Source organism: Canis aureus, chromosome 36, assembly GCF_053574225.1.
Source record: "Canis aureus isolate CA01 chromosome 36, VMU_Caureus_v.1.0, whole genome shotgun sequence".
Classification (NCBI taxonomy): Eukaryota; Metazoa; Chordata; class Mammalia; order Carnivora; family Canidae; genus Canis; species Canis aureus.
The window spans coordinates 9340397-9367510 of NC_135646.1; the positions used below are offsets into that span (position 1 = coordinate 9340397).

General features: G+C 35.8%; 1 protein-coding gene across 7 annotated transcripts in view; it reads right to left on the reverse strand.

Moving 5' to 3' along the window:
• Positions 1 to 27114, reverse strand: part of SPAG16 (sperm associated antigen 16) — a 911935-nt gene that overhangs the window by 73808 nt on the left and 811013 nt on the right. The window contains exon 17 of one of the 7 annotated variants that reach the window (XM_077885067.1): positions 25927 to 25979. The exons of the other annotated variants lie outside the window; for them this stretch is intronic. Coding sequence (XP_077741193.1) covers positions 25942 to 25979 — 38 coding nt within the window. The 3' untranslated portion in view covers positions 25927 to 25941. Of the gene's footprint in view, positions 1 to 25926; positions 25980 to 27114 lie in introns of those variants that run through there. 7 annotated transcript variants of the gene reach the window in all.

A 27114-nucleotide genomic window follows, 5' to 3' on the forward strand; every position in this document is an offset into this window, starting at 1 on the left:
GCTTAAAACAAAAATATAATAGTAAGTTAGAAATTAATGGCTTTGCTATGCTTTATAGGACAATAACTGCAATCAAACATTATCACGGATATAAATAATATGGTGGAAAAAAATTTGAAAAACAACAGGATGATTCTCATGTATTAAATTGAGATTCAGGGGAAGTTTAAATATCTTGGAATTCTAGGGGAGGGGTTAGGTCTTTATGCAGTTACATCTTTCATTCCTGGGTGACTCAATTCTGCCTATTAGCATTTGATCCTTGAACGACGGGGTATTTTGTTATCTATGAAATACAGGGATTAATTTGTAAAGAGTATCTGATCTGTGGACCTCTCTCTTAAACAGAAGAATGATTTTGGCCAAACCTTCATCAAAGATTGCCCACATTTCTTGCAGATAGATTCTGGGTACTGGTACACTCTACAATTTAAACTCTAAATTGTAGGTTTGGAAATGTGACCTTTTAAAAAATCCTTGATTATCCTTTGAGCATGGTAGTTAGGCCTAGGAAATACTGATCTCTCTACGCACAGAGTTATCACAGAACTTAGAAAATGAAATTAGTTGATTTTTTTGTTAGCAATTTCATATATAATTAGTGGTAAATATAAAAAGTGTTGTATTAATCAGCTTAATTTTAGCCTTTTGGTAAAGATGCCTCCCTCTTTTTTGCCTGCGGTTTTCTATGGTGTAGCATGAATTGTATGCCATTAAAAAACATTGCTAGATCGAATCAATATTTAGATTAAGGATGATATGTGAGAATTCTATAGAACTCCTCAAATAAAGAATCAGGAAATTATACTGTTTGCAACAACATGCATAAACCTGGACATTATGCTAATTGAAATAAGCCAGACAAAGAAGGGCAATTACTATATGATACCATTTATATGAGGAATCTAAAATAGTTAAACTCATAGAAACCAAGTAAGATAATTGTTGCCAGGGACTGAGGGAAGGAGGAAATGGGGAAGTATTGGTCAATGTTTCAGTTATGTAAAATGAGTAACACTAGAGTTCTACTGCACAGTATATAGTGCCTACAGTTAATAATGCTGTATACTTTAAAACTTGCTACGAGGGTATGTTAAGTGTTCTTATATTAGTAATAGTAATAATAATAATAATGAGGAGGAGGGGGAGAAGCAGCAACAGTAGCAGTACAGAGGGTGGGAAAAAACTTCTGGGGCTGATGGGTATGTCTATGGCATAGATTTTGGTGATAGTCACAAATTTATACTTATCTCCAAATTCATCAATACTTCAAATAGCTACAGCTTCTTGCATGTCAATAATAAAGAAAAAAGAGCCAGGAAAGATATATGTAGAAAGGGCAGCTAGTCACATATTAAATGTAATAAAGGATTTGTAAGGTGGGGGTGGGAAGAAGTAGGGGATCCTAACATATTTAGATTTAGAATCACAGGAGTTATTACCACAAGGGTAGGAGTAATTATTTGCATATTTAAAGTCTCTCTATAAGAGTTATGAGAAAATAATTAAAAGTAAATTTAATGACAAAATAAAATATATGCTAAATAATTAGCCTGAAGGCAGCATAAAAACCGAGGGAGTATAAATAGTTTGTATAACCAGTAATAAAAGGGCAAAAATATAAATAAAAAGGAGAAGTAAAGCACATGGATTAACCAGGATTTGAAAAGTATACTTTAAAATGACAATCTCAAAAAATAAAAACTTAGAAGAACACCTAAATATTATAAGCAATATTCAAAGAAGATAAGAAAAAAGTGTCAGGAAGGATTAGATGACAAACATACACAATTATATACAGACAGGATCAGAAAGAAAAAGCGTTAATTTTCTTGTGTGATAAATGTTACAATTCTGAGGTCTGAGTATCAGGACAGGACTTAAAGACTGGAGAAGGAATAAAGGCAAATTCTCTAAGAAGAATACTATGAATTCATTTGTGAATTCTCAAATGTATCACTTAATCAAGGAAACTAAAATGTGATTTGTTCTACAAATACAGAATGATAAAATACTTGGTCACCCTTGTAGGACAAATCATTAAAATTAAAACCTGAAAATCATGATAACTCTAAGGACCCAATTAGAACATCTAGAACACTTTATTAACAGAAAAATATTAACCCATGCACCATTTAAAAAATTATTTTTCCTGATGTAAACAGAATACGTGTTAATTATAGAAAAATAGAAAACTAAAGAAAAAAACAAAACAAAACCAAAATGACCAGATAATAGTTATATCTTGTATCACTGCTAATATTTCAGTGTTATATATATTTTATAAATAATACTAGATGTATATGGAAATATAACATGAACATACATGATTGATAAATTACTATTGAATATAATTTGAAGTGATATGGAATGCATGCATATGTATGCGTGCACGCACACACACACACAGAGGCGGACACTGACTATTCTTTTGTAATTTCACATTTGTTTTGTGCATTTCTCCCCCGCCCCCAGCTCTTAAATGAAATATTAGAAAAAGCCCATAGGTTTTCTGGTCATTATTAGATTAAATAATAAACTCTAGTCTATTAATCACATTATCACCATTCCCATATAGTATCAAAATCTCCTCTGTGGTCCAATTAATGTTTTTCCCCCTCATCCAGTTCAGACCTGCAACAGACTAGGAGGAGTATCTGGTCTGGTTTGTTTCTTTTCTTCCTCCATTTCCTCTCTTAACTGACCTTTTGGGGCAACTCCAGATTGAGCTCAGAAGTGGATAGCTTTCTTTCATATGTCCCTTTAGGAGATTTCTTAGAGATCCCCTGCTGGAGGGGCAAAATGCCTCCTGCAGATGCACGGACCTGGCATTGCCTTTATTTGCCAAAAATTCATTAATAAGTCAGGATCACATGGCCTCCTTGACATTCTCTAGGTTGTCCATCCTAAGATGAATTTGAGCTTTGCAGGAAGACAACATCTAGACCAAGGGAAATATGTACCACTGTCTGTTTATGCAGAATAGAGCTCACTTCCAACCCAACCTTTCTCTTTTTCTCCCAACTGCATATAGTTTCTAAATTTCAGATTTCTCCAGGTAGAGTCAGACAATTTTTATGTCTCTCATGTGACAAAAGACATATTACCCACTCAGGGTGTTTCTCTTAAAGCTGCTTTCTAGGCCTAAGTAAAGAGGAAAATTCTAGAACTGAAAAATACAATATCTAAAATAAAAATTTACTAAAAAGGCTTAAAGGTAGTTTGGAGGATAGTGAAAAGTGGTAGGAGACATGGAAAGAAAACAAAACTTTTTGATCCAAAGGACAGGGGTGGGGGGACACGAAAGGACAAATACCAAAAAGTACTATCAGAGATTTAGGAACCTATAGGACAATATTTAAGCATTTATTATATGTGTAATTGGAGTCTCAGAAAAGAGGGGAAAAAAAAGAGAATGGGGCATAAATAATTGAAAAAATTTTTGAAAATTTCCCTAGTTTATTGGAAGATAGAAGTTACAGAATCAAGAAGCCCAGTAAACTCCAGGCAAAATAAATAAAAAGGAAGCCTCACTTAGATACATTATGGCCAAACTGCTGACACTCAAGATTAGTGAGAAAAATCCTGAAAGTAGCCAGAAAAAAAATACAATAAAATTAAAATTAATCCCCATAAAGATTTTAGAGAAAAACAGAGAACATCATGCCTACGGGATAGGCAATCTCTTCTTAGATAATAATTATTTAAAAATAGATTTGCTAAGAAATGAATAAGCAAACCAAGGAATAGGAGAAAAATTCAGATTATATACAATCTGACAAAGGACTGGCTTTCAGACTATATAAATTATCTCTACAACTTAAGACAAACCCAATAAAAAAGGGCAAAGATTTATGCAGACATTGCACAAAGACAGACAAATGCTCACTAAAAATATTTTTAAAAAGGACTTTTCATCACTACATAAAATAAATGCAAGTTGAAATAAGCCATTCATACACATTAGAACTGCTAAACCAAAAAAACACTGACAGCACTAAATGTTGTTGAGGAAGGCCATCAACTGGATGATTCATACATTATTGGTGGGAATATAAAATGATATAAACAATTTGGAAAAAAGTCTGGCAGTTTCTTATAAAACTAATCATAGACCTACCCTAGGACCCAAGATTTCACTTCTATGCATTTATCCCAATGAAATGGAAATATATGCTTACAGAGTGTTTTGCAGAATGTTCATAACTACTTTATTCATAATGACCAAGTTAGAGAAAGCACAGGTGTTAATTATAGAGTGATAAATTGACCACAATATATTCGTATAAAGGACTCAGCAATTAGAAAGTAAACCACTGGGCAGCCCTGGGTGGCTCAGTGGTTTAGCGCAGCCTTCAGCCCAGGGCGGGATCCTGGAGACCTGGGATCGAGTCCCACGTTGGGCTCCCTGCATGGAGCCTGCTTCTCCCTCTGCCTGTGTCTCTGCCTCTCTTTCTCTCTGTGTCTCTCATGAATAAATAAATAAATCTTTTTTAAAAAAGGAAGTAAACCACTGATACATGCAACAACATGGACTAATCTCAAAAACGTGAATGAAAGACTTTCTCAAAAAGTTATGCATTACATGATTCCATTTACATGAAATTCTATGTTAGACAAAATAAATCTGTGGATTTCCTATATGCATATATAACCATGTTTACCGCAAATGGGGATCCCCAGATTTGACCTACAGGAAGTCTATTCTTATGTAGGCAGCAGAAATAGAGCAAAGCATTAAGGGGCTGGGAGGCAGGTGGAAAGAATCTGAAGGGATCTATAAGATCTGTGTGATATTACTGTCAATTTCTTCCTACCTGATGTATATATTATACTATTTTAATCAGAATATGGGTTTTCCTATATATATAAATATGCTTATTCAAAAAATGTATATTGAAAACCAAAGGATAAAGACAAGCCATGGTGAATTTGAAGAATATTAATAAAGCGAGAGGACTTATTAAGTGGCAATAATTAAGATAGTGTTGAATTAGTACAGTATAAAAAATAGATTCTGTGGATTTGAAATCTAATTATAAAAGTAAAACAAAGTTTCTGGAAGATAACAGAAAATTACCTTATAGTAAAGATTTCTAAACAGGTAATAGCACTGATATACAAAATTGATAAACTATATTAAGATTTAAATGGGTCTGTTCACCAAATGACATATTTAAGAGAATTAAATAAAATACACAATAAGATACTGCAAAACATTGGTTGACAAAAGGTTTGTAGCCAAAATATATAAAGAGCGCCTATAAATCAGTTAAAAAAATACCAATAATCCCATTTACGTATTACTATGTAACACCCTGCTCCAAATCTTAGAGGCTTCAAGCAGCAATCATTTTAGGATATATTTCATGATATTGTGAGTCAGGAATATGAGCAGGATGTGGCTGGGTGATTCTTCTGTCCCACATAGCATCAGTGGAGGCACTTGGTGGCATTTGTTAGCAAATTAGCTGGTGTGGAAAGTCCAAAACAGGTTCACTTGTATCTCTGACACCATCTAGAAATGGCTGGAAAGATGGGGCCCAGCTGGGTTGGGACACATAGGTCTGCCTTATCCAGCATGATATTCTCAGGGTAATTGGGCTTAAATTGTGACACCTCAGGACCCCAAAAGTGAACTTTTCAGCACATAAAGATGAAACTTCCTGACCTCTTATGGCCTCCTTCTGGAAGTCATCTAGCATTTTTCCTACTTTTGATCAAACCTGTCACAAGCCTTCTAAGATTTAAGGATAGGAAGCTTTGATTCTGCTACTTCACCAAAGGATTTGTGGCCATGTTTTGAGATTGCCAGAGTCCACTGCCTGGTCACAAATTACTGTCATTCTTTACGTGAAAAAAATACCCTCATCTTCTCTTAAAGGCCCTCACTCCCCCAAAGACTCATCCCAGTAAGTTTAGGGTAGAGGTTTATAGACTTAATCTAATCATCTAGATTCCACATGTGGAAGAGGCTCCTCAGGTAGCTTATGTTCACAGCTGAGTACTTTTCTCAGCCTGCTTCTGGTTCATAAAAGTGTGGGGTTCAAATGCACTGTATTTCTTTTTTCTTTTTATTTTGTACTGTATTTATTCCCTCCAGCGGAAGCTAATATAATTCCTTTGGGGTGCTTATGCATCAATTTGTAAATTAGTCCTTTAGACGAAAGGTTCATTCACAAATATCTGAGGTTAAATCCTTTCTCCTCAGGTCTCATGGTGATAATACTTGTACAATAATACCTGTGGAAGCACTATGGTCAAGCAGACAGGATCTTAAAATATATCCCCCTAACACTTTTTGTTTAATTGAGAAAGTACAAGAGGTGCTAGCTTAAATTTTTCTGAAATTAAAAAAGAATTCTCAGGGGCCTGGATTTCCTCAGGTAATATTTCACTGGCAAAGCCCATAATTTCATCTTTGCTTTGATCCTATCTCTTGTTTTGCTGAACATAAAGACTATTCTGGGCCTTTACATTTCCTTCAAACTTTACTAAAAAACTGGACAGTTTATTCTTTAGTTTGTTCATCTCTGTCTCATCACCCATTTTATTACATAAGGTAAAAGGTCAGGCAGCATGATCAACACTCTGCCCAGAAGACTCCTCAGCTTGATCATTCAGTTTTTTTATCCATTTTTCATGTTATCACAGGCAACAGTATTGCCAAAGCTGCAGGCTGAAGAATCAGGGGCCCCTTTATTCTAGCACTAGTAACAGTTAACTCATTTTCTTTAAAGCTTTCACCAATGGCCTCCTCAAGGCTGCTCGCCATTTCCAAAATGAATGCCACATGTATTTGGTTTTATTGTGACAGCATCCCACTTTTGGGTAAAATATTCTGTTTATCTATTGCTGTATGAAACACTAACACAAAAATTGATACCTTAAAATAACAGCCATTTTATTATGTGCCATGATTTTATGAAATAGGAATTTAGGCAGGGTGTGGAGAAGAATCATTAGATGATTCTTCTGTTTCAGTTGGTATTGATAGTATCATTCAATGGCTTCAGATGGGGAATGAAGTAGTCTTGAGGGTCCAGAAAAACTTCACACACACATCTAGTGCCTTGTTGAATATGGCGGAAAGAGCAGACTTAGTTGTTGCGAGGAATGCTATACAAGGCACCTTTAGGACTGTAGTTTGAGTAGTTGCACATTCTTCTGTGTGGTTCAGTGCTCCAGAAACAAGCTTTTCAGTGGATGATGTGGAAAGTGAATGGCTTTTTATGACCTAGCCTCAGAAATCACACAGCATTTTCTATTTTATTATTGAAGAAATCATAAGCTTGTACAGCTTCAAGAGGATGGGATAAGAAGAGTGTCAAAGAACTTGTGGCCATGATTTAAAGCCATTACAAAAGAAACAAAGACACTTAACCTAGATATTTTTTATAAAAGAAGATACCATAATGGCCAATAAACATTTGAAAAATTGCTCAACCTTATGAGTCAAAGAAATGAAAAGTAAAACCATAGTGAAGTGTACTATACATCCACTGGAATGGCTAAAATTTAAAACACGGACATGACCAAGTGTTTGAAATATGTGAGACTTCTCTTATACTTCTATTGGGAGTATATTTGTTATAAGCACTGTGGACATTGTTTGGCATCAATTATTAAAGTTGAACACATATATCCTATGATGAAATATTTTACACCTAATCATAACCCATCGGAAATGAATATGCACATATATACTGAAAATTTATACATGAATGCTCGCTCATAGCAGCTTTATTTGTAATAGGCTAAGCTAGAAACCACTCAAATGTTAGTCAGTGATACGATGGATAATTTGTGTTATATTCACACAATGGAATCCTGCATAGTACACAAAATAGACTACATTGAGTTCATAGTCCAATAAGACTATTGACTTTCTGCTTTACTCTCCCATTAGACTTTAAGTTTACCAAAGGTAAGGATTATTGTTCCCCATGACAGTCTAACAAAGGGACATGTACTTAGAATAAAATAAGCAGGTAAAAAAATGTCAAAGTCAATGAACATATGACCAGAAATAAAGGGGAAAAAAAACCTCATTTACTTGAGCTGAGTTTCAAGGGGAGGGCATTGTCAAATTTGCATAAATTTGATCCCCGTTACTAGAAGAAAGGGAAAAATATCCTATCAGATGAGGAATAAGATCATCTGGAACTAGTAATTCAGGATTGTTTTTATTCATTGCTTTGTTAACAAGGATGATGTCAAAGGATAATTTGAACTGAAGCTGAGAGTACATTTTCAATAGTTTCTGCTTTGTATGTAATCCAGCTACAAGAACAGAGTCATGCATACAGAAATAGCTTAAATTCCCATGTTACAAACCATACATGAGTTGTGATTTGCAGGACATGTTAGATAAGATCATGTTAAAAAATTCAAGTTGACCTTGATCTCCATTATTTATTAAAAATAAGAGAATCATTAAACTTTAAAAATATTGACCTTGCTTCTGGCTAATATTAAAGAAAGTCATAGAATCATATTGAATAAAGTAGATTTTCAAAAAGAACCTGTCAAAAGTTCATATTACAGTAGTAAAAAATGATAATTTCTCTAAGCAATTCATATCTATAAAAAAGCAAGGAATTCTATACCCAAGCTAAGTCTTTTGATTTTTTTTTAAAGCTTTAAAAGCAGTCACGTTGAAGTTTCCATAGTACTAGGAAAGCCAGTTTTTATTTCAAATACTTCAAAGCTATGACATTCTGATTTTTAAAAGTTAAACAATTGAGAAGACCTTAACTTTATTAAGTGTTATCTCCTCTACACAAGAAAGTCAGGTTTTCAAAGGTCATTCAAATGCACAGCATCTACACATATCTCCTTTTTTCAATATATACTGATACTCTCTTGAATATAGAACAGTATTTCCAATAAATGGTACTTGATGATAAATGTGCTTTTACTGAAAGTATATGGATTAAGAAAAAAAGAAAAGTTCTATGGTAGAAATGGAAACCCACTATTATTAAGGTAAGAGAAAAAAATCCATTTGCTTATGGTTAAATTTGAGACACAGCTGCATTCTGAATACTCTTAACTTATTATCATCACTGGTTTCTTTCTATCTCATCATTCATTCTCCCTATTTAAATTCCTTAAGCCAGCCAATTTTATTAATTGTGCTTAGTAAAATTATTTGTTATACTGGTAGTTAGTTATTTCAGTTATGGTTTATTTGAAATTTGGAAGTTAATTTAGAGGGCATTCTGGAGTAGAAACTAGATTATTTTTTTAAATTTAATAATCCATTGTACCTAATTTTTTCTGCCTCATTTAAATGTGTGTCAGTTCTATAAGCTTCTAGGAATAATGGCCTAATTACTGACACATAACACTTATATTAAAACCTTATCTACAAAATCAACATCCAAAAATCAGTTGTTTCTATACACTTAAGAATCTGACAAATAAGAAAATCCTACTCGTAATTAAATCAAAAATAAATTACTTAGGATTAGATTTAACGAAGAAAGTTAAAGATGTGTGCACTGAAAATTTTAAGACATTATGAAAGAAATAGAAAGATATCACATATTATGGATCAGGAGAATATTGTTAAGATGTCCATACTATCCAAAGCCATCTCTAGATTCAGTGTCATCCCTATCAAAATCCCAAATGGCATTTTCCAAATAAATGGGAAAAAAAATCCTAAAATTCATATGGGACCTCAAAAGAGCACAAAGCAAATAGCCAAAGCAATCCTGAGAAAGAAAACAAAGCTAGAGGTTTCTCACTTCCTGATTTCAAACTTTATTACAAAGCTATAGTCTTCAAAAACAGTGCAGTACTGTCATAAAAACAGACACATAGAGCAGAGTTGAGAGTCCAGAAATAAACCTTCATATATATGGTCAACTGACATTTGACAACATATCTAAGGATTTTCAGTGGGGAAAGGATAGGCTCTTCAATAAATGGTGTTAGAACTGGATATTCACATGCAAAAGAATGAAATTGGACCTCTATCTTCTATAATTTATAAAAACTAACTCAATTGGATTACTTAACTGTAAGACCTGACACTAAAAAACTACTAAGAAAAAAATGAAGGAAAGAACTTCCTGACATCTGTTCTGGTCATGAGTTTTTGGACAGAACACTAAAAATGTAAGCAACAAAAGCAAAAATCAACAAGTGAGACTACAAACTAAAAAACTTCTACACATGAAAGAAACAACCAGGAAAATGAAAAGACGACCTACAGAATAGGAGAAAAATATTTGCAAATCATCTGACAAGGAGTTCATACAACTCAATGGCAAAAACAAACAAAACCACCCAAACAATCCAGTTAAAAAATGGGCAGAGTAAACATTTTTCAAAAAAACCCCAAAAATCCAAATGGCTAGCAAAAACATGAAGAGATGCTCAACATCAATAATTACCAGGAAAATGCAAATCAAAACCCTGCAGTATCACCTCACACCTGTTAGAATGGCTATTATCAAAAAGATAAGAGACAAGTATTGGCGAGGCTGTGTAGAAAAGGGAAACCTTGTGTGCTGTTGGCGGGAATGTAAATTGACACTACTGCTATGGAAAACAGTATGGAGGCTCCCCCTTAAATTAAAAATATAACTATGATATCATCTGTGGAGTATATATCTGAAGGAAATGGAATTACTATCTCAGAGGTAATTGTACCCTCACATTCATTGCAACATTATTTGCAATAGTCAAGACATGGAAACAACTTACTCATCTGTCAATGGACACTTAAAGGCCTAATATATACAACATTCCGTTGTGTGTATGCATGCACACCTACAATAGAGTTATTATTCAGTCGTAAACAGTAGGAAATCCTCCCTTTTGTGACAGTATGAATGGAACTTGAGGACATTATGCTAAGTCAGTCAGATAAAGACAAATGTTATATGTTTCACATGGGAAACCTAAAAAAGCCAATGCCATAGAATTAGAGAGTAAAATGGTGATTAGGAAGGGCAGGAGAGAGATGGAGGAATTGGGGAAATCTTAGAGGGTACAAATTTCCAGCTATAAAATGAACAAATTCTGGGGATCTAATGTACAGCATGGAGACCATAGTTAATAGTACTGTATTAGAAGTTTGAAAGTTGATAAGAAAGTAGATCTTAAATGTTATTACCACCACCAATAAAAATGGTAATATGTGAGGGATGGAAGTATGAATTAACCTTATTGTAATCATTTTGTAATATATACATATATCAAATCATCACATATAAGAAACTTGTATATATAGGTCTCTAATGGCTTAATAAAGCTAGGGAAAACACTTTGTCAAATTCTTCTTGGTAAAAACACATACAGATATGTATTTGTAGTGTCTGGCCATGTATTTTATATTGTGGCTTTCAATTTTTTTTCCTCTGTTAGCTCCTAATGGCCCAATACAATCATGCTTAAAATAACATGCTTTACTAAAGTCACTCATGCTAATGAAAAGCAAATTGTATAGAAGGATCTGTGATGACGTTTCCTGATATCTGTCCTACAGATAAGATTCTGTAGTTTCTGCTTTCAGTTCTATAGTTAGTATAGCCAATTAGTTAATCCATGTACAACCCCATTTCTTAAGGCAATATCTATTAATTTCTCTATATTAAAAGATGATTTTTCCCCCCTCTTACAATACTATTTCCTCCTTTTTCATACTCCCATGTTTGGCATACCTTAAAATTTTTTAGTCAAAGTTGTTAGACTTTGATCTTTCGTAACATGACATTGTTGACGATGTTTAACTGGTCGTTTTGTACAATATGCATATTAAAAACTATACTTTCCTTCAATTCTTTTCCAGTGCTAAACCACTGAGCCACCGGGTTGCCCCATTAGGGCTGCTGTTGAATGAATATTAAACCTCTTAAATTAATCCTTGTCAATTTTCCATTATATTTTTTAAAACTTTCTGAGAGATTGCCAAATAATTTTGTAGTCTTTCTATTTTTTTACTTTAGCAATCAGTTTTCAAACTTTTGAAAAAAAGGTTTTTTGAAATAATTTAGTGGAACCATGCAACTTTTTTGTATCAATTAGATTTTCTTAAAGTTCTATTCTCCAATGAGCTCAGGGTCAGGTTTATTATTTTGATATTTCCCTTTCATATTATTGGCTCTCTTATGTTTAGTAATCTATTGTTTACCATTAATATTGATAAAAGTGACTCAGTGGGTAGGTTGATTTTATTTGGTTGCCAGATAAAAAAAGAGTCTCTCCAAGGAAGCCACAGGTGAAGGAAGGTGTACGTATAGTAAACCGGAGGAAGAACTAGACAACTAAGTCTGCTGGAGTAATAGCAGTTGTGCAGTTCCTTTATTTCCCATCATGCTCCAGGGCAGTGAACAAAAATTTAGCAGGACCAACAAATATTTATATTTTTCTAAGAATGTTGCAATAGTCTGCACATATGGAAACTGATTGCTGTACAGATTTAAAATTTCATAATTTTTTAAAAAATATTTTTCTCCCCTAGGAATTATGTGTTAACTATGACTTTAAAGATTACCAGTGCAAAAGATGTATGATGTCGCAGTGGGTAAAAAGGTGTGTGAAGTCTGAAGAAAAGATCTACAAATGTGTACCCTTCCTGTATACTGGGGACAGGGAGTCAGACTGGAGCAAAAGAATGAGGAATGGGAGTCTGTTCTCAAAGTTAAATAGGGACCTGGGTGGCAGGGAGGTGGCAGCAAAGACCCAGAAGTGACTCAGATTCCTTATTCTTTTGCCTTGTTCTTTCTCCAATCCTCCCCACCCTTACATTAGAATGTATTTGTGTTTTATTACTGTGTAACAAACTACTACAAATTTAGTAGCTTCAGATAATAAATACTATCTTGTAACTTCCTTTGGTCAGGAGTCCAGCATGGCATGGATGGATGGATTCTTTGCTTCGGGTCTCACACAGCAGCCTCAGTGATCACACTGATTCTAACTCACTCTTTGGAGGCTTGGAGTCTCCTCGCAAGCTCCTTTAAGTTGTTGGCAGAATTTGGCTTCATATGGTTGTAGGACAGCAACTGGGGTCTGTTATCAGCATCTAGAAATTGCCCACAGTTGTCTGCCACATGCTCTCCTCTACACCATGGCGCATGGTGCTTCTTTGAGACCAACAGGAGAACAGGTTTATTTTTAAATCTGATTTCTTCTGACATTTAGACCCAGATGTGGAGGGTTCACGTGATTAGGTCAGGCAAACTCAGATAATCATTTAGTTTACTTATCAGTTGACATGGAGTCAAACTCCATTGCAAAATTCCTTTTGCCATGTGATGTAACAGTCAAGGGATTGATACCTTGTCATAGTCACAAGTTCTGTTCACACTCCAGGAGAGGGAATGAAATAAGCTTATATGTTGTAAAATATATAGATAAAAGCACATGTGTGTATACATATGCATAAAAATTTACACATTATAGGTGATCTTAGAATTCAGTCAATCACGTAAAACTTTTAAAAAGACCTCAATATTTCTAATCATCAGGGAAATTCATATCCAAAATCTTGACATATCACCACATACCTGTTAGGGTGGCCATTATATGGGAGGGGGAAAGTAAGTGCTAGCCAGAACGTGGAGAAAAGGGAAGTAACACTACTGGTAGGAATGTACATTGCTATAGTCATTATGGAAAATAGTATGGGGGTTACTCAAAAAATTAAGAGTAGAACTAGGACTCAGCAGTCCCACTTCTGGGTGTATATTCAAATGTGAAATCAGTATCTGAAGGAGGAATCTGCACCCCCACATTCATTGCAACACTACTCACAATAGCTAAGACATGAAAGCAACCTACAGGTGTATCAGTGGACACATGGATAAGGAAAATGTAGGCTAGCCATACAATGGTCTATTATTCAGCCTTAAAGGAGGAAATCCCACCACTTATGACAATATGGAGAAAACTAGAAGATATTATGCTAAGTGAAATAAGCCAGATACAGAAGGACAAATCCTACAGGATACCGTTTATATGAGGAATCTAATATAGTCAAAGTCACAGAAGCTGAAAGTCAAATGGTAGTTTCTAGAGGAGGGGAAAACAGGGATGTATTAGTCAAAGAGCATAAGGTTTCAGTTATACGAGATAATTTCTCAAGGTGTATTATACAAATCGAGTGACTATAGTAAACAATACTGTATTTTATAATTAAAATTTATCAATGGGTTACATCTCATATGACTTGTGCCATCACAAAATATAATAAAGAAGGCAAGAGAAAACTCTTAGTGGTAATAGATAAGTTTATGGCATATAACATGGTAATGATTTCATAGATATATACTTATCTCCAAACTTCTCACGTTGTATACATTAAATATACACATTTTGAGGGGAATGATGTTAGATGCAGGCAAGAATCAATAAGCAGATTTTGATCTTACAAGCTGAGAAGTAGCTTTGGTTGGCTAAAATAGAGATATTCAAGTCCTGAGAAGGTCTCTTACAACAGACTGCTTATCAGACCTTTCCTAGAATGGCTTAATGGTCTTGAAGAGAAGTTAAGTAATGAGGTAAAGTAGAACATTTTGATTTAATCAACAGGGGCCCATCAAGCCTAAGTCCTATACTTAAAACATATTTAAAGTTAGTCATCATAGTAACTTTTGCTTTACTGTTACATTTTTATCCAATGCCTCGTTTATTATAGACCAACAGACATTTTGGGGAATAAAGGAGTATATCCTTTTATGGTACAAACAACTATGGAATTAGTTGGAATTAGCTTGGCTTTTTAATGTTCTGCAGTGGAGGAGGAATAGCAGCCATTCCTTGTTTTGTTATCAAAAAGGTCAACTCAGTTACTGTTTAGCTACTAAACCAAACTTCAGGCAGTTGCTTAATAAAGAATCTAACCAACCTCTAAATAGTACCTTACTAAATCCAACACTCTTCAGGCAGAAGCAATAATGATAGCTTCATTTGATTGGGTATTTATGGGCTTCTCAGTCTTTCCTTATAGCTTATGGTTGCTGTGGCCCAGCACTCACGAAATATCAAAGATGTCTGTTGGCAGACAGCTCGTTTATGCACACACACAAAAATGAAGACCATACTATAAGTATTATAAAAGCATTGGATTAGAGATTATCACATTCACCATGAAAGACCCTGGTAATCTTACCATTAATACTCATCCAAGGAAATATTACAAATTCTTACTGCTCCTATTGCTATTCTTTAGTGGCAATGTTACATACTGGTACTGGAAGCATGCAAGAATCATAATTAACTAGGATTTCCGATAATTATAGGTGTACTTTGACAAGTTTTGCTTAGTAACCATTTTATTTATTTTTAAAAGATTTTTATTTATGAGAGACACACACAGAGAGAGAGGCAGAGACAGAGGCAGAGGGAGAAGTAGGCTCCTCACGGGGAGCCCGATGCAAGACTCGATCCTGCGACTCCAAGACCCCAGGACCCCAACCTGAGCCAAAGGCAGAGGCTCTACCACTGAGCCACCCAGGCACCCCTTAGTAAACCATTTTAGAAGCCTTTTACAAATAGAAAAGGCTTAAAGAATTGATGTTTGTCTTGTCATCCTGTCTTTGTTCAGCCTCCATTAGAAGATAATGAAGACGAGAGAAGCAAAAGCTAGAAAGACCCACCTAAACTCTTAAGTATAGGACTCCTTGTAGAGGAAAATTTTGTCTTTGAGGTTGAAGGATATAACTATATTTGTCAAAATGGACTATTTTATAGATAATCCTCTACTGTCTTGCTCCCTTTTTCCAGAGTGCATAAGCTTAAATGAGCTGCTTATGAAAAGAGAAATGTAACTTTGGGTTTCTATTTTTGATGGTATCTTTAAATATTAAGTAGCCTATTTATGCTAATTTTTAGAGAAAAATCTCACTATCCTTAACACTTGTACTCCTTTGGAAGAAATAGCCTTTTGATTTCTAGAAGGAATCCAAGTTCTTGGCTTTAAATAAAGTTTATTTTAAGGTCTCAAGTAATTCTTTAGTCACCTGATTTTACCCTCCTGTTTTCAGGTAGAAATGTTTAGCATCCACCTTAAACAGTAACAAAAACCAAGGAAAAGAAAAAAAAAAAAAAAAGCCCCGAACTACATAGTGTTTGTTCATTTCTGAAGTGTAAATACTCCCATCATGGCCAAAAAAAGAAAAAAAAGGAAGCAAGCAAAAGGAAAGAAATCAAGCTACCCATGTAACATCAGTGAATGCAGAATTTAGAAGAGATGCACACAACTCTTTTACACAACCAGCACTGGATTATTCCTCATAGCTATGTGTTCCTGGTTTAAAAATATTTCTAGGAGATCTGTTGTGGCTTGTTTTTCTTAGAATCAGGTTAGCAGAGCTAGTTTTAGAAAAGCCAGACACATTATTTCCTAAAGGTGCTCTCAAATGAAGTTGAGGTGCAGTAGGATATGACTGCCATTACAGTGTGGCTGTTCTCCTGCAATTGTGAATGAGAGATGGAAACCCACATACCAGGTAACTGCACAGAAAATAAGACCTATTTGTGGGAGACTTGAAAGTCTTTTTTTTTTGAACTCCTTCACTGACATGTAAGGAAATTGTCCAGGTGGGGTAAAATGGCTTACTCAAGGTTAAGAATTTAGGAATGGATTTCTTAAATAAGTTAGGACTTCAGTATTTTTACAACAAACTTCCTAAACATTTATTTTCGCTTCAAATGATTTTTTAAACACATTTGAAGTGAGGTGACTTTATTTTTTTTTTTTTAAGATTTTATTTATTTATGAGAGAGAGAGAGAGAGGCAAAGACACAGGCAGAGGGAGAAGCAGGCTCCATGGAAGGAGCCCAACGTGGGAATCGATCCCGGGTTTCCAGGATCACACCCTGGACTGAAGGCAGCGCTAAACCGCTGAGCCACCTGGGCTGCCCAAAGTGAGGCAACTTTAAAAGAGGGGAAAAAGTTGGTTTCAGGTAAAGGGATACACTTAGCAACTCCTAAAGATTTATATAGATGGGGTCAGAACCATGATTTCTTAAAAGTTCCAATAGTATGAAGATGTTCTTGCAGGAATGGGAAAAGAGGCTTAAGAATTTGCAGACAAATGTCTGCATTACTTTAATTTCTAGCTCTTTAGACCTGTCTGTGTTCAGTTATAGTCAAAGAAATGAGGCGGTTTAGGAGATTCATTCATCTCCTAGATCTCTGAGAAGAGGAATCCCTCCATCTCAGTCTGTACTTTTGGCAAATTGACATTCAACATCAATCTTCTTTGATTATTCATAGATATTTTTGCCTACTTTTTTTTATTGGAGTTCAATTTGCCAACTTACAGAATAACACCCAGTGCTCATCCCGTCAAGTGCCCCCCTCAGTGCCCGTCACCCATTCACCCCCACCCCCCACCCTCCTCCCCTTCCACCACCCCTAGTTTGTTTCCCAGAGTTAGGAGTCTTTATGTTCTGTCTCCCTTTCTGATATTTCCCACCCATTTCTTCTCCCTTCCCTTATATTCCCTTTCACTATTATTTATATTCCCCAAATGAATGAGAACATACACTGTTTGTCCTTCTCCGATTGACTTACTTCACTCAGCATAATACCCTCCAGTTCCATCCACATCGAAGCAAATGGTGGGTATTTGTCGTTTCTAATGGCTGAGGAATATTCCATTGTATACATAGACCACATCTTCTTTATCCATTCATCTTCTGATGGACACCGAGTCTCCTTCCACAGTTTTTTTTGTCTATTTTTAATCTTACTGGTAATGTTTGCAGTAAGTTTAAGTAAAACATTACAGTAAGAGGTAAAAGAGAGGAGATCAGATTAGTAGCCAGGGTGGCCTGACATGCTGAACACTATGGAGATAGTTACTAGAACACAGATCTACTAGGTAAAAGATAGGTAGCCAATAAGAGTGCTGCTCTTAATACATACATAATCTAAAGAAATCATATGTGCTCAGTCAGGAGGCTGAAATCCACTGTACTGATTAAAAAACAAAACAAACAAAAAACACCAACATCCCTTGATCAGAGTTACCAGACCAGAGTCCATGCTCAGATCTAGAACCTACTGACAGAAAGACTGGATCCCCTTGAAGAAAGATGTTCCAGCATCATAGAAAGGGTATATGGGCAACCATTCACTTGCTCCCTCTCCAAAGTGACCTGTGGCTATTTCCTCAAATAACATTAAGGAAAGGGAAATATCAATTAGAAGACTGTGGACATTGATACCTGGAAATGGAAGCATCACATGAATAGATAGAAGCAAGGTAATTAAGAGACTCCTATCCCAGTTCCAGATTACAGTGGGTCTATGGACTCATCTGGTGAATACTTTTCTAGTCACTGAAATGTATAATTGGATGAACTTTTATGGTAGCCGACAGAACACCCACATTGGTTCCTTGGCCTCTGGAGTAAAAGCTATCATAATGGGGAAAGTCAAGCAGGGAGAATTTGAAGAGATTACTACCACTCTTAAAGATTTAAAAGGATGAAATGTGGTAGTGCTCATAATATCCCCAATCACCCGTCTGTCCCCTATAAAAACTAGACAGATTGATGAATCACAGTAGACTACTGAAAACTTGAGTATTTGTCCTACTGCATCTGACCATCAGATGTCCTATCTCCGAAAGCAAATGCATGCAGCTTCAATACCTGGTATGCAACTACTGTTCCCTTCCACCCCTAACAGAAGGAAGGATCAAAAGCAGTTTGCATTCATTAGATAGACCACAATCATGGCCTTGTGCCAAGACTATATTAGCTCTTCTCTCTGTTATAATACAGTCTGAAAGGTTCTGGATTACTTGGATACAGTGGTCCACTTATAACTCATGCTAGACAAATTGAACAACAAGTGGCAAGAATGTCAGAGGGATAGATCCTATGAATATTTAGAAATTGGCCACCTCAGTGAAGTTTCCAGAGGTCCACTGGTTTGAGGCATGCGAGGGTATCCCCTCTCAAAATACAGGACAAATTATCGCATTTTATAGTTTCTGCCACAAAGAAAGACTAAGAAGTCGGGGGCAAGGACAATGGAGAAGACATATGTAGATAAGCATATGGTATCACCTTTAAATCTGATGATAATGCCACCAAGACAGCATTCACCATCAAATCAGCACCAAAAACAAACAAAACACACTTGAACACAGGCTGACTTGGCCATTTGTTGTCAGCCAGTATCACTCATCAAGTATCCCGGGAGCTGTGTGTCCAGAAAGGAGCCCTGTGTGGACCAAACATTTTACAATTCCATCCCCAAATGTTGATCTAGCTACTGTCATTCTGAATGTACAATGTATGATTTTGAAAGAAACTAACGTCAAGTCATTAATAGAGCAAAATTCCTCAAAGAATCCCACAAAACTATATCGAAGCAGATGTTCGCACTAGACACTTTGTAACACAGAAGTACCATTCTTGACTAGAATGGATACATTTTCTAGATATGGGTTTGCCTTTTCTGTCCTTGGGGCTTTGACCAGCTCCACTATCAGAGTGCTTGCAGGCTATTTGCTCAAGCAACTTGGTAGCATATAGAATCATCTCAGACTCAGGAGCTGAAAATAGGCAAAGCAGGTGTAAAAGTGGGCATGAGATCATAGGATCCACATGTCCAGACATATGCTCCACCACACCAAAATTATTTAAGGAGTAACCTTTTGAAATTGCAGCAAGAGAGGCCAGCTTGGGAAACACACTGTATGAATGAGAGGGAACAGTACTTTCAGGAACCCACTGTAGAGTTTTTACTTTTGGTCTCTGCAACTTTAAGCAATGCAAATGTAGTTCCCACCAGAAAATTCTTCAACTAGGGAGCACAGTGAGAGTCTCAGTAACCTTTGAGCTAGGACTGCTACCTGGTCACTTCATGCTTCTATACTATGAGCTGGGAAACTTCTTGTGCCCACAGGAGCCACCACTTTGGCTGAAGTAATTGACCCTGATGATCCAGAAGGTCAGTTATACAAGGTGATCAGCAAAGAATATGTTTGGGACCCAGCTGATCTACTTTGGGATTGCATCGTTTTTCCCACGTCCAATTTTGATGGTAAATGAACAAGCTGAGCTACTACAGCCTGAAAAGGACATGGTGACCAAGTACTCAACTTCTCAGAGGAGAAGCTGGGTCACCTACCAGATGCAGAGACATTAACTGAGGGTGATGGAAGTCTAGAAAACTGTGGTGGAGAAGAGAATCAATGAGTATCAGTTGCAGCCTTAGGAGCTACTACATTGGCCATCCTCCATTTTAAAGAGCTTCTTCTAATACATTTCTCCAGGAAAGAGACCAATTGGAATCTCTGAGGTGTTCTTAGATGGGGTGGATTTAGGAAGTGAAGCAAAGAGATCTAAAAAGCAGAGACTGAGTTCTAGTGCATGCTGGGATAACCCACCTGCATCCCCATTAAGGGTCAACACACTCATTCTCACAGCTGCTTAGTGTTGGCTCCTTATAACCCATAGCTAGGTCCCGTTCTAGGTATAGTCCTCGGGCTAGGAGAGGTTGCCTTAAGATTTGTCCCATTCCCAATGGCCAGTCACCACAGAATGACTGATGGATACAGGGTCAAACACCCCACCTCTTTGATTTGATTTGGGACGCCTTGGAAGGGTCATTTCAAATCCAGAGCTTCCTGTCGAATTGATTTAGGGGTCTTTTGCCAACGCATTACAACTCTTCCCTCTGCCCGAATCTGTTCTTTCTTTGCCTTATAGCTGTTCCCAAGAGCACTTTCCAATAAACCTCCATCTCAGAATATATTCTTGGGGAACCAGACATAAGGCTGTGCCCTTTTATTTTCTCATAACATTTCCATTTTCCTAATTTATCTTTAACTCTACTCCTGTGAAGCTAACAGATCTAGTTGTGCTTGTTTCACAAACTTTTCGTTTTATATTGTCCACTTTCTGGCTTCTTTCATCTTGCTTCCCTTCCTTTTCTCTCTAATGGCTCCAACCATACCTGGACTTTCAAGTTGACATCTCAATGATGTAGGGGCAAATTTGGGACCTGTGCTAAAAGCAGTCTTTTATTAAGGCCTTGTGATATTTCACCAGGTTAGAATACCTTTACAGGGATGTGTTGCATTGATTTATACACTCTAGGGAAAGTACTTGGAAGAAAGTCCTACCCTGAAGGGAGGGATTCAGCAGGAACCAATAAGACAAAAATGCCATGATCTGAAACTTTTCAATTTTTTTCTTTTCAATTTTTTCTAAGTAGGTTTTTTTTTTTTTTTAACCTTCCACACACAGCAGGTCAAATATTCAACTGTCTGTTCTAGAAACTTTATTTCTCCCTCCCACCATCCAAGCCTCAGTGGATTTTAGAAATTCTATGAAGTAATATATACAAGCATCCACTAACTTCAATTTGCATTTTTTTTTTACCCTTTCGGGTTGCTCCTTTCTCAGCACGAAAAATACTGTTATTTGATTTTAGTTTATTTCTTCAGTTTGATTTAATCAAGTAGAATAAATGAAGAATACTGCAGGTTAAACTGATTTGCCAAAAACATCAAAGAGAAGCTGGCAAAGTTAGAGATATACATAAAATACAGTAATTATTATTTTAAAGATTGGCACTAAAGGTCTATAAATAATTTTAGGGATTTTTTGAACTTTATTTTCTGCTATATTGGCCACACTGTCACACTCTGCACCCCACGGAGTTGATTTGAGATAGAGGAATCCTGTGCTTCAAAGGCAGCTTTGTTCTTCCAGCAGCTCTGCCTCTTACAGAAAGGAATGAGAAGTCTTTGTTTCTGCATCATAGATTTGCTATTGTTCTTTTTGTTATAGCTACGTGATGTGATGCTGCAAGGATACATTTCTAAGCACCTTGGGGTTGCTGGTTGAGCAAGTAATTTAGCTTCTCTGAGCCTCTCTTTTCTCATCTGCATAATGATGATTCCAGGCTAGATTCCTAAGTAGTCACGTCAAGCTCACACACACGCACACACAGGACATAGAAGATGCATAAGGTGCTCTCATAGTGCTGAGGGGCTAATAACATTTGTTGAAATGTTAACTTTTACTATTATTATTGCAAGAATTGAACCTTTCATGAAGAAGCTGTAATAGAAATGACCAACCAAAAGTGGATTTTAATTATGACATCATCAAAAGAGAAACTGAAAATTCTGATTAGTATAGATCCTGCTCATTAATTTTTAAGATTTTCATTATATGAAATAGATTTAAAAACAATGTGGGAGATCAGGTGTATAATTAAGTACAAGTATCTAGTTGAAGTGCCCAAATGTGTAATGCCCACCTTTCAGTAAGTTTGTGGAAGAGAATTGTGGGAACCCTGGGGTCCAAAGTACACTGTGATCCAATAGGAAGTCTTTCAACAAAGGTTTTTCTTAAGGAACACATATGTACTATCGTATACCTGATGCTCATGGTACAAATTCAGAATAAAATTGAATTTAAGCTAGACAAATAGCTTTTCTTTGCTTTTTACTTATAAACCTACTCCTACCATGGAATCTTCAGGAACATGCACACAGATGACATCAAGTTAATTGACTGCCAGATCATTCATTCTGTGATCTATAACCCAGCCTGCTGATGCTCTAGTATGAAGCAGAAAAGTGACTGATTAATCAGATGAGCCTTTTTCAAAGTCCCTTGCAAGCCAAAAATTTCTCTTTTTCAATGAGGAAGGAGAAACCAATTTCAGAGAGATGAACATATGGAAAAAAATATATATTTAGGTTGAGAGAATCTGTACCATATTTTACCTTCATACTCTCAAGGAAATGCAGGCTTTCCTAATAGCAGATCTTTGAAAAATCTCATGACCCATGAAGGGTATAAAGAAAAAGAAGCTAATTTCTTGATATCTAGTTTTTATGACTTTATATAGCTAAGTTCATAGTTTGAAATACACTTTAAAAAGTACATGATGGCTATAGGGATACTTGAACAATTCAAGAGTTAAAAATATCTTGATGGTAATCCAGGTACAGGACAGAGGTAAATAAGTTCAATAAATGCCCATTGAATTTTTTTTTTTTTAAAGACTTCACGTATTTGAGAGAGATGGTGAATGCATATGAGTGGGGTTGGTGGGAGAAGAGGGAGAGGGAGAAGCAGAATCCCCACTGAGCAGGGAGCCAACTTGGTGCTTGATCCCAGGACCCCAGTATCAAGACCTGAGCAGAAAGCAGACGCTTAATGGAGGGAGCCACCCAGGTGCTCCACTGATTGAATGCTTAACTGTGTGCCAGACATCACATAGTAATGACCACAGTGTGCCAGGGTCTGTGATCTGCATCTTAAAAAAAACTCTCATTTAATCCTCATGTTTCTTAATGAAAACACAATTTTTATCCCTGGGAAACAGGCTCAGAAAGGTTAAGTAAATTGGCCAGGTTCTCCCTATTTAACTTTCATAACTGCTTTCTCTTTGTTATCATGTAATTAGAGTAATTAGTTTAATTGATTAGAAGCATTGATGTCTCACAAACATGATCCAGTTTGATTATAATATGAACATTTATAATTCTTGAACTTGTAAAACTAGAGGTCACAAAGGTATTGATAGAAAATTTACAAAATGCTTAATCTTATTCTCGAGAAAGATTACCATAATCCTATTGCTCTACAACATTCAATATTTTTACCTAATATTTTGTCTTCTATGGACAGCTTGTAACAATTTGACAACTGGTGTTTGTATACCAACACTCATGTGTGGAAGTGGTAAGATATTTGGAGCTTCTATCATGCTGGGCTGAACAAGCTTTGGAAAGTTGTGTCACTCTAGACTTTTTTCCTTTAAGATTACATTTCTAATACCTGTCCTCCTTGAGTTATCCAGTCATTCCATGAACATTTGCAGATTTTTCTTACTAAATGAGTTAACTGTGGTGCTTGTAACAAATTACCATAACTTTGTGACTTAAAAAAAACAAAAATTGATTTTCTTACAATTCTGGAGGCCTGAAGTTTGAAAGCAGGTATCAGTGGGGTTGGCCCTCTTCAGAGGCTATAGGAATTATATTTCCAGCCTCTTCCATCACTGGTGGCTGCTGGAATTCATGGTTTATGGCTTGTGGCTATTAGCACTCCAATCTCTGCTTCCATCTTCATGGTGCTTTTCCTCTGTGCATCTGTGTGGCCTCCTCTTTCTCTTATAAAGACACTTGTTAGTGGACCTAGGGCCCACCTGTGTAATCCAGGATGCACTCATCTCAAGATCCTTAACTTAATTACATACACAAAGACACTTTCAAGTTAATATTCACAGGTTGTAAGAGGTTACAAATATTTTTTTTGGCAGGGGCGGGGTGGGGAATGGGTGTCTCCATTCAACCCACTGTACCTAGTATTTGCCAGGTACTGGGCTTGGATGCTGGGACTACTTCCAGAGAAACAGGTATGATCTTCAAGCTTGTAGAAGGCAGTTTAGTTGCCGCAAGAACTTTGGAAATTAGAAAATACTATAGAAGTGGAAGTTGTTATTATCCTTTTAAAATCAATGTCTCCATTTCTCTTCCTGCTTTTTGCCTCAGTGTGCTAATAAGAGAAAAAGAATTGGACGTCGCACCAGCGCTTCTCTTCATTTGTGACTAAAATACATGTTAAAGGAAGCTGATCAATAATAGGAAATTGCCTGGGAATAATTGGAGGAAGCATCAATCAATCAGAAACACATGTTTCAAAACATGAGCATGTTCTTGAAGTCAAATAAAAGTAATGATAGTTAATGTGGCATGATTTGACCAAAGGACAAAATAATTTGTAAGTGAATAAAGTTTGATTAAAATGTTACTATTCTCCCCCCAAATTATACCTCAATTACATCATCACTACTGATTAATTTTTTTCTGTGTCTTTAAGGAATTTTGTTATAACACACTTCCCTCCCCTACCTGAAAAGTTCTGGAAAGGATCATGCCTTATAGATTAGTTACTAACACTTGGGAGAAAATAGTTTTGTTCTTTGACACTCAAAGTGTGGTCCACAGATTAGCAGGATGATTATCATATGGTAACTTCTTAGAAATGCATCATCTCAAGCTCCACTCAGACCTACCACACCAGCCTTACATTTTAACAAGATCCCAAAGAAACAGTAGGTATGTTACATTTTGAAAAGTTAATTATATGCTTTTCAACTAGTGAAACATGTTGAAACAAGGCATTCTGTATAGTAGTTCTCAAAGGTGGACTGCAGGCTCACGTTCATTTATGACAAGGGTCACTGGTGTGTGAAAAAGTGAGGAAAATGCATTTATATAGTGAGCTTTGTGAAACTAACCTTACTCAATTTAAATAAATGTCTAAATGTCTTTTGTTCTGATATTAAGATTTTCCCACTATTTTTTTTTTATGAAATGATCTAAGATGGTCATGTGTGGCCTGCACATGTATGTGTATGCTTGTTTAATCCTTTATTTGCAAGATGGATTTGACAACCAACCACAGTATTTTTTTTTTTCCTCTTAAATTCCTGACCCATAAAATCTCGAAGTGTAGTGGATAGATGAGCTGTTGAAGAGAAGTGTGGAGTTAGAAGAGGAGAAAGGAAGAAGTAAAGGAGAATATCAAAGTAGAATTTTTCCATACATTTTTCTTAACATGTTCTTTTTCCTTTTTCTTTCCCCCCATTAGGCTGTACCTCTTTGGAAAGACCACACAGACAAGGACTGGCAAATTACCCTAATGCTGCTTGGTTTGGGAGTATTATTTGATAAGCTCTTCCTTATGCTAGAAATGTTCTCAAAATACTGTTCATCCCAGAAGCTACTGGAAGACGTCTTTGGAAGTAGTAGACCATGGTGTGGAAAGTATTCTTAAGTTCTAGCATCTTCTCAGAGGGAAAATCTTGCATGTGCATATCCACCAAATATCCCCTTTAGTTGTTTGAAAATAGATGTCCGTGTTCTAACATTACCAGTTCCTTCAGAAGCGGCTCCATTTCAGTTATCTTGCATCAATATTGACACATTAAAACTTTAAAAGCTCACTGTGTTGGACACCTGAAACTAATGTAACATTGTGTGTCAACTACATTTAAATTAAAAATTTTTTTGTACTTTCAATGCATTAAGCATATGGCTATTCCCATATGTTTTTTTTTTTTTTTGAGGCTTTTCTTTAAATTCCAGTTAGTTAACACCCACTGCTCACCAGAACAAGTGCACTCTTTCGTAGTTTTCATTAAAAAAATTTAAAACTTAAATTGTTTTAAAATGAAAACTCTGAAAATGTATAACATTTCTCCAAAAGTATACCGTGAAAGAAATATTAAGGGTAGGTGAAAAGTTAGAAGGTCCTTGAAATTGAATATCATAACATTTGTGCATTCTTTGAATAAACTAGTGACATTTAAGATTGCTAAATTAACATTTTATTTTTTTTCTTAAGCAACTCAGTAGTTCTAAAGGCAAAGTCCCAAGCTATTTTCCTTTTTTCACACACCCATTGTTTCTAATGTAAATGTAAACTGTGCATTCATTAATTAAAGGTTACTCTATAACAGATTCTTTTCTAATTTCCCAAAGATCAGAACTTTTAGTCATTAGGACAAGCATGTTATTTAGTAAATAAAAAAATGCTTATGGATCAAAGACCAAAAACATTAAGTCTGGAAAATTATTCCTACACAGCTTTCTTACAAATAGTTAATGTTCCTTTTTTAATATATAAAATTGGAAATAAGACACAGACACATGGGTAAATAAATATTTGATCTTTCCTAGCACTTTCATCTTATAATTAATAGTGTGATGGGATTTTAAATGTTAAGGAAATAACAATTTGCCATCAACAGGGATGGGAGAATTTTGTTTATTAGTTTAGTGTGATTCAATTTGTGAAAATGTGCTTCATTGATCTTTGCAAAAGAACTTTAATTGGAAATGAATATCACAATCTATTTGCCACACCAATAAGCCCAAGTTGCTGCAGTTCATTAAGTACTACACCTGCTATTTAACTTTCCATGGGGAGAAACATCCTTGATTTAATACATTTAGGGCTGGCTAGGTAAAAGCTCAAAAAACAGAGTCTGAACTACTTCTCTACTCATGAAGTTGTTAAAATATGCTCCTACTCCCTGCCTGAGATAAATATGACCTAATACTTGATCTGGATATCCTTTTTTAAATATATAGATAT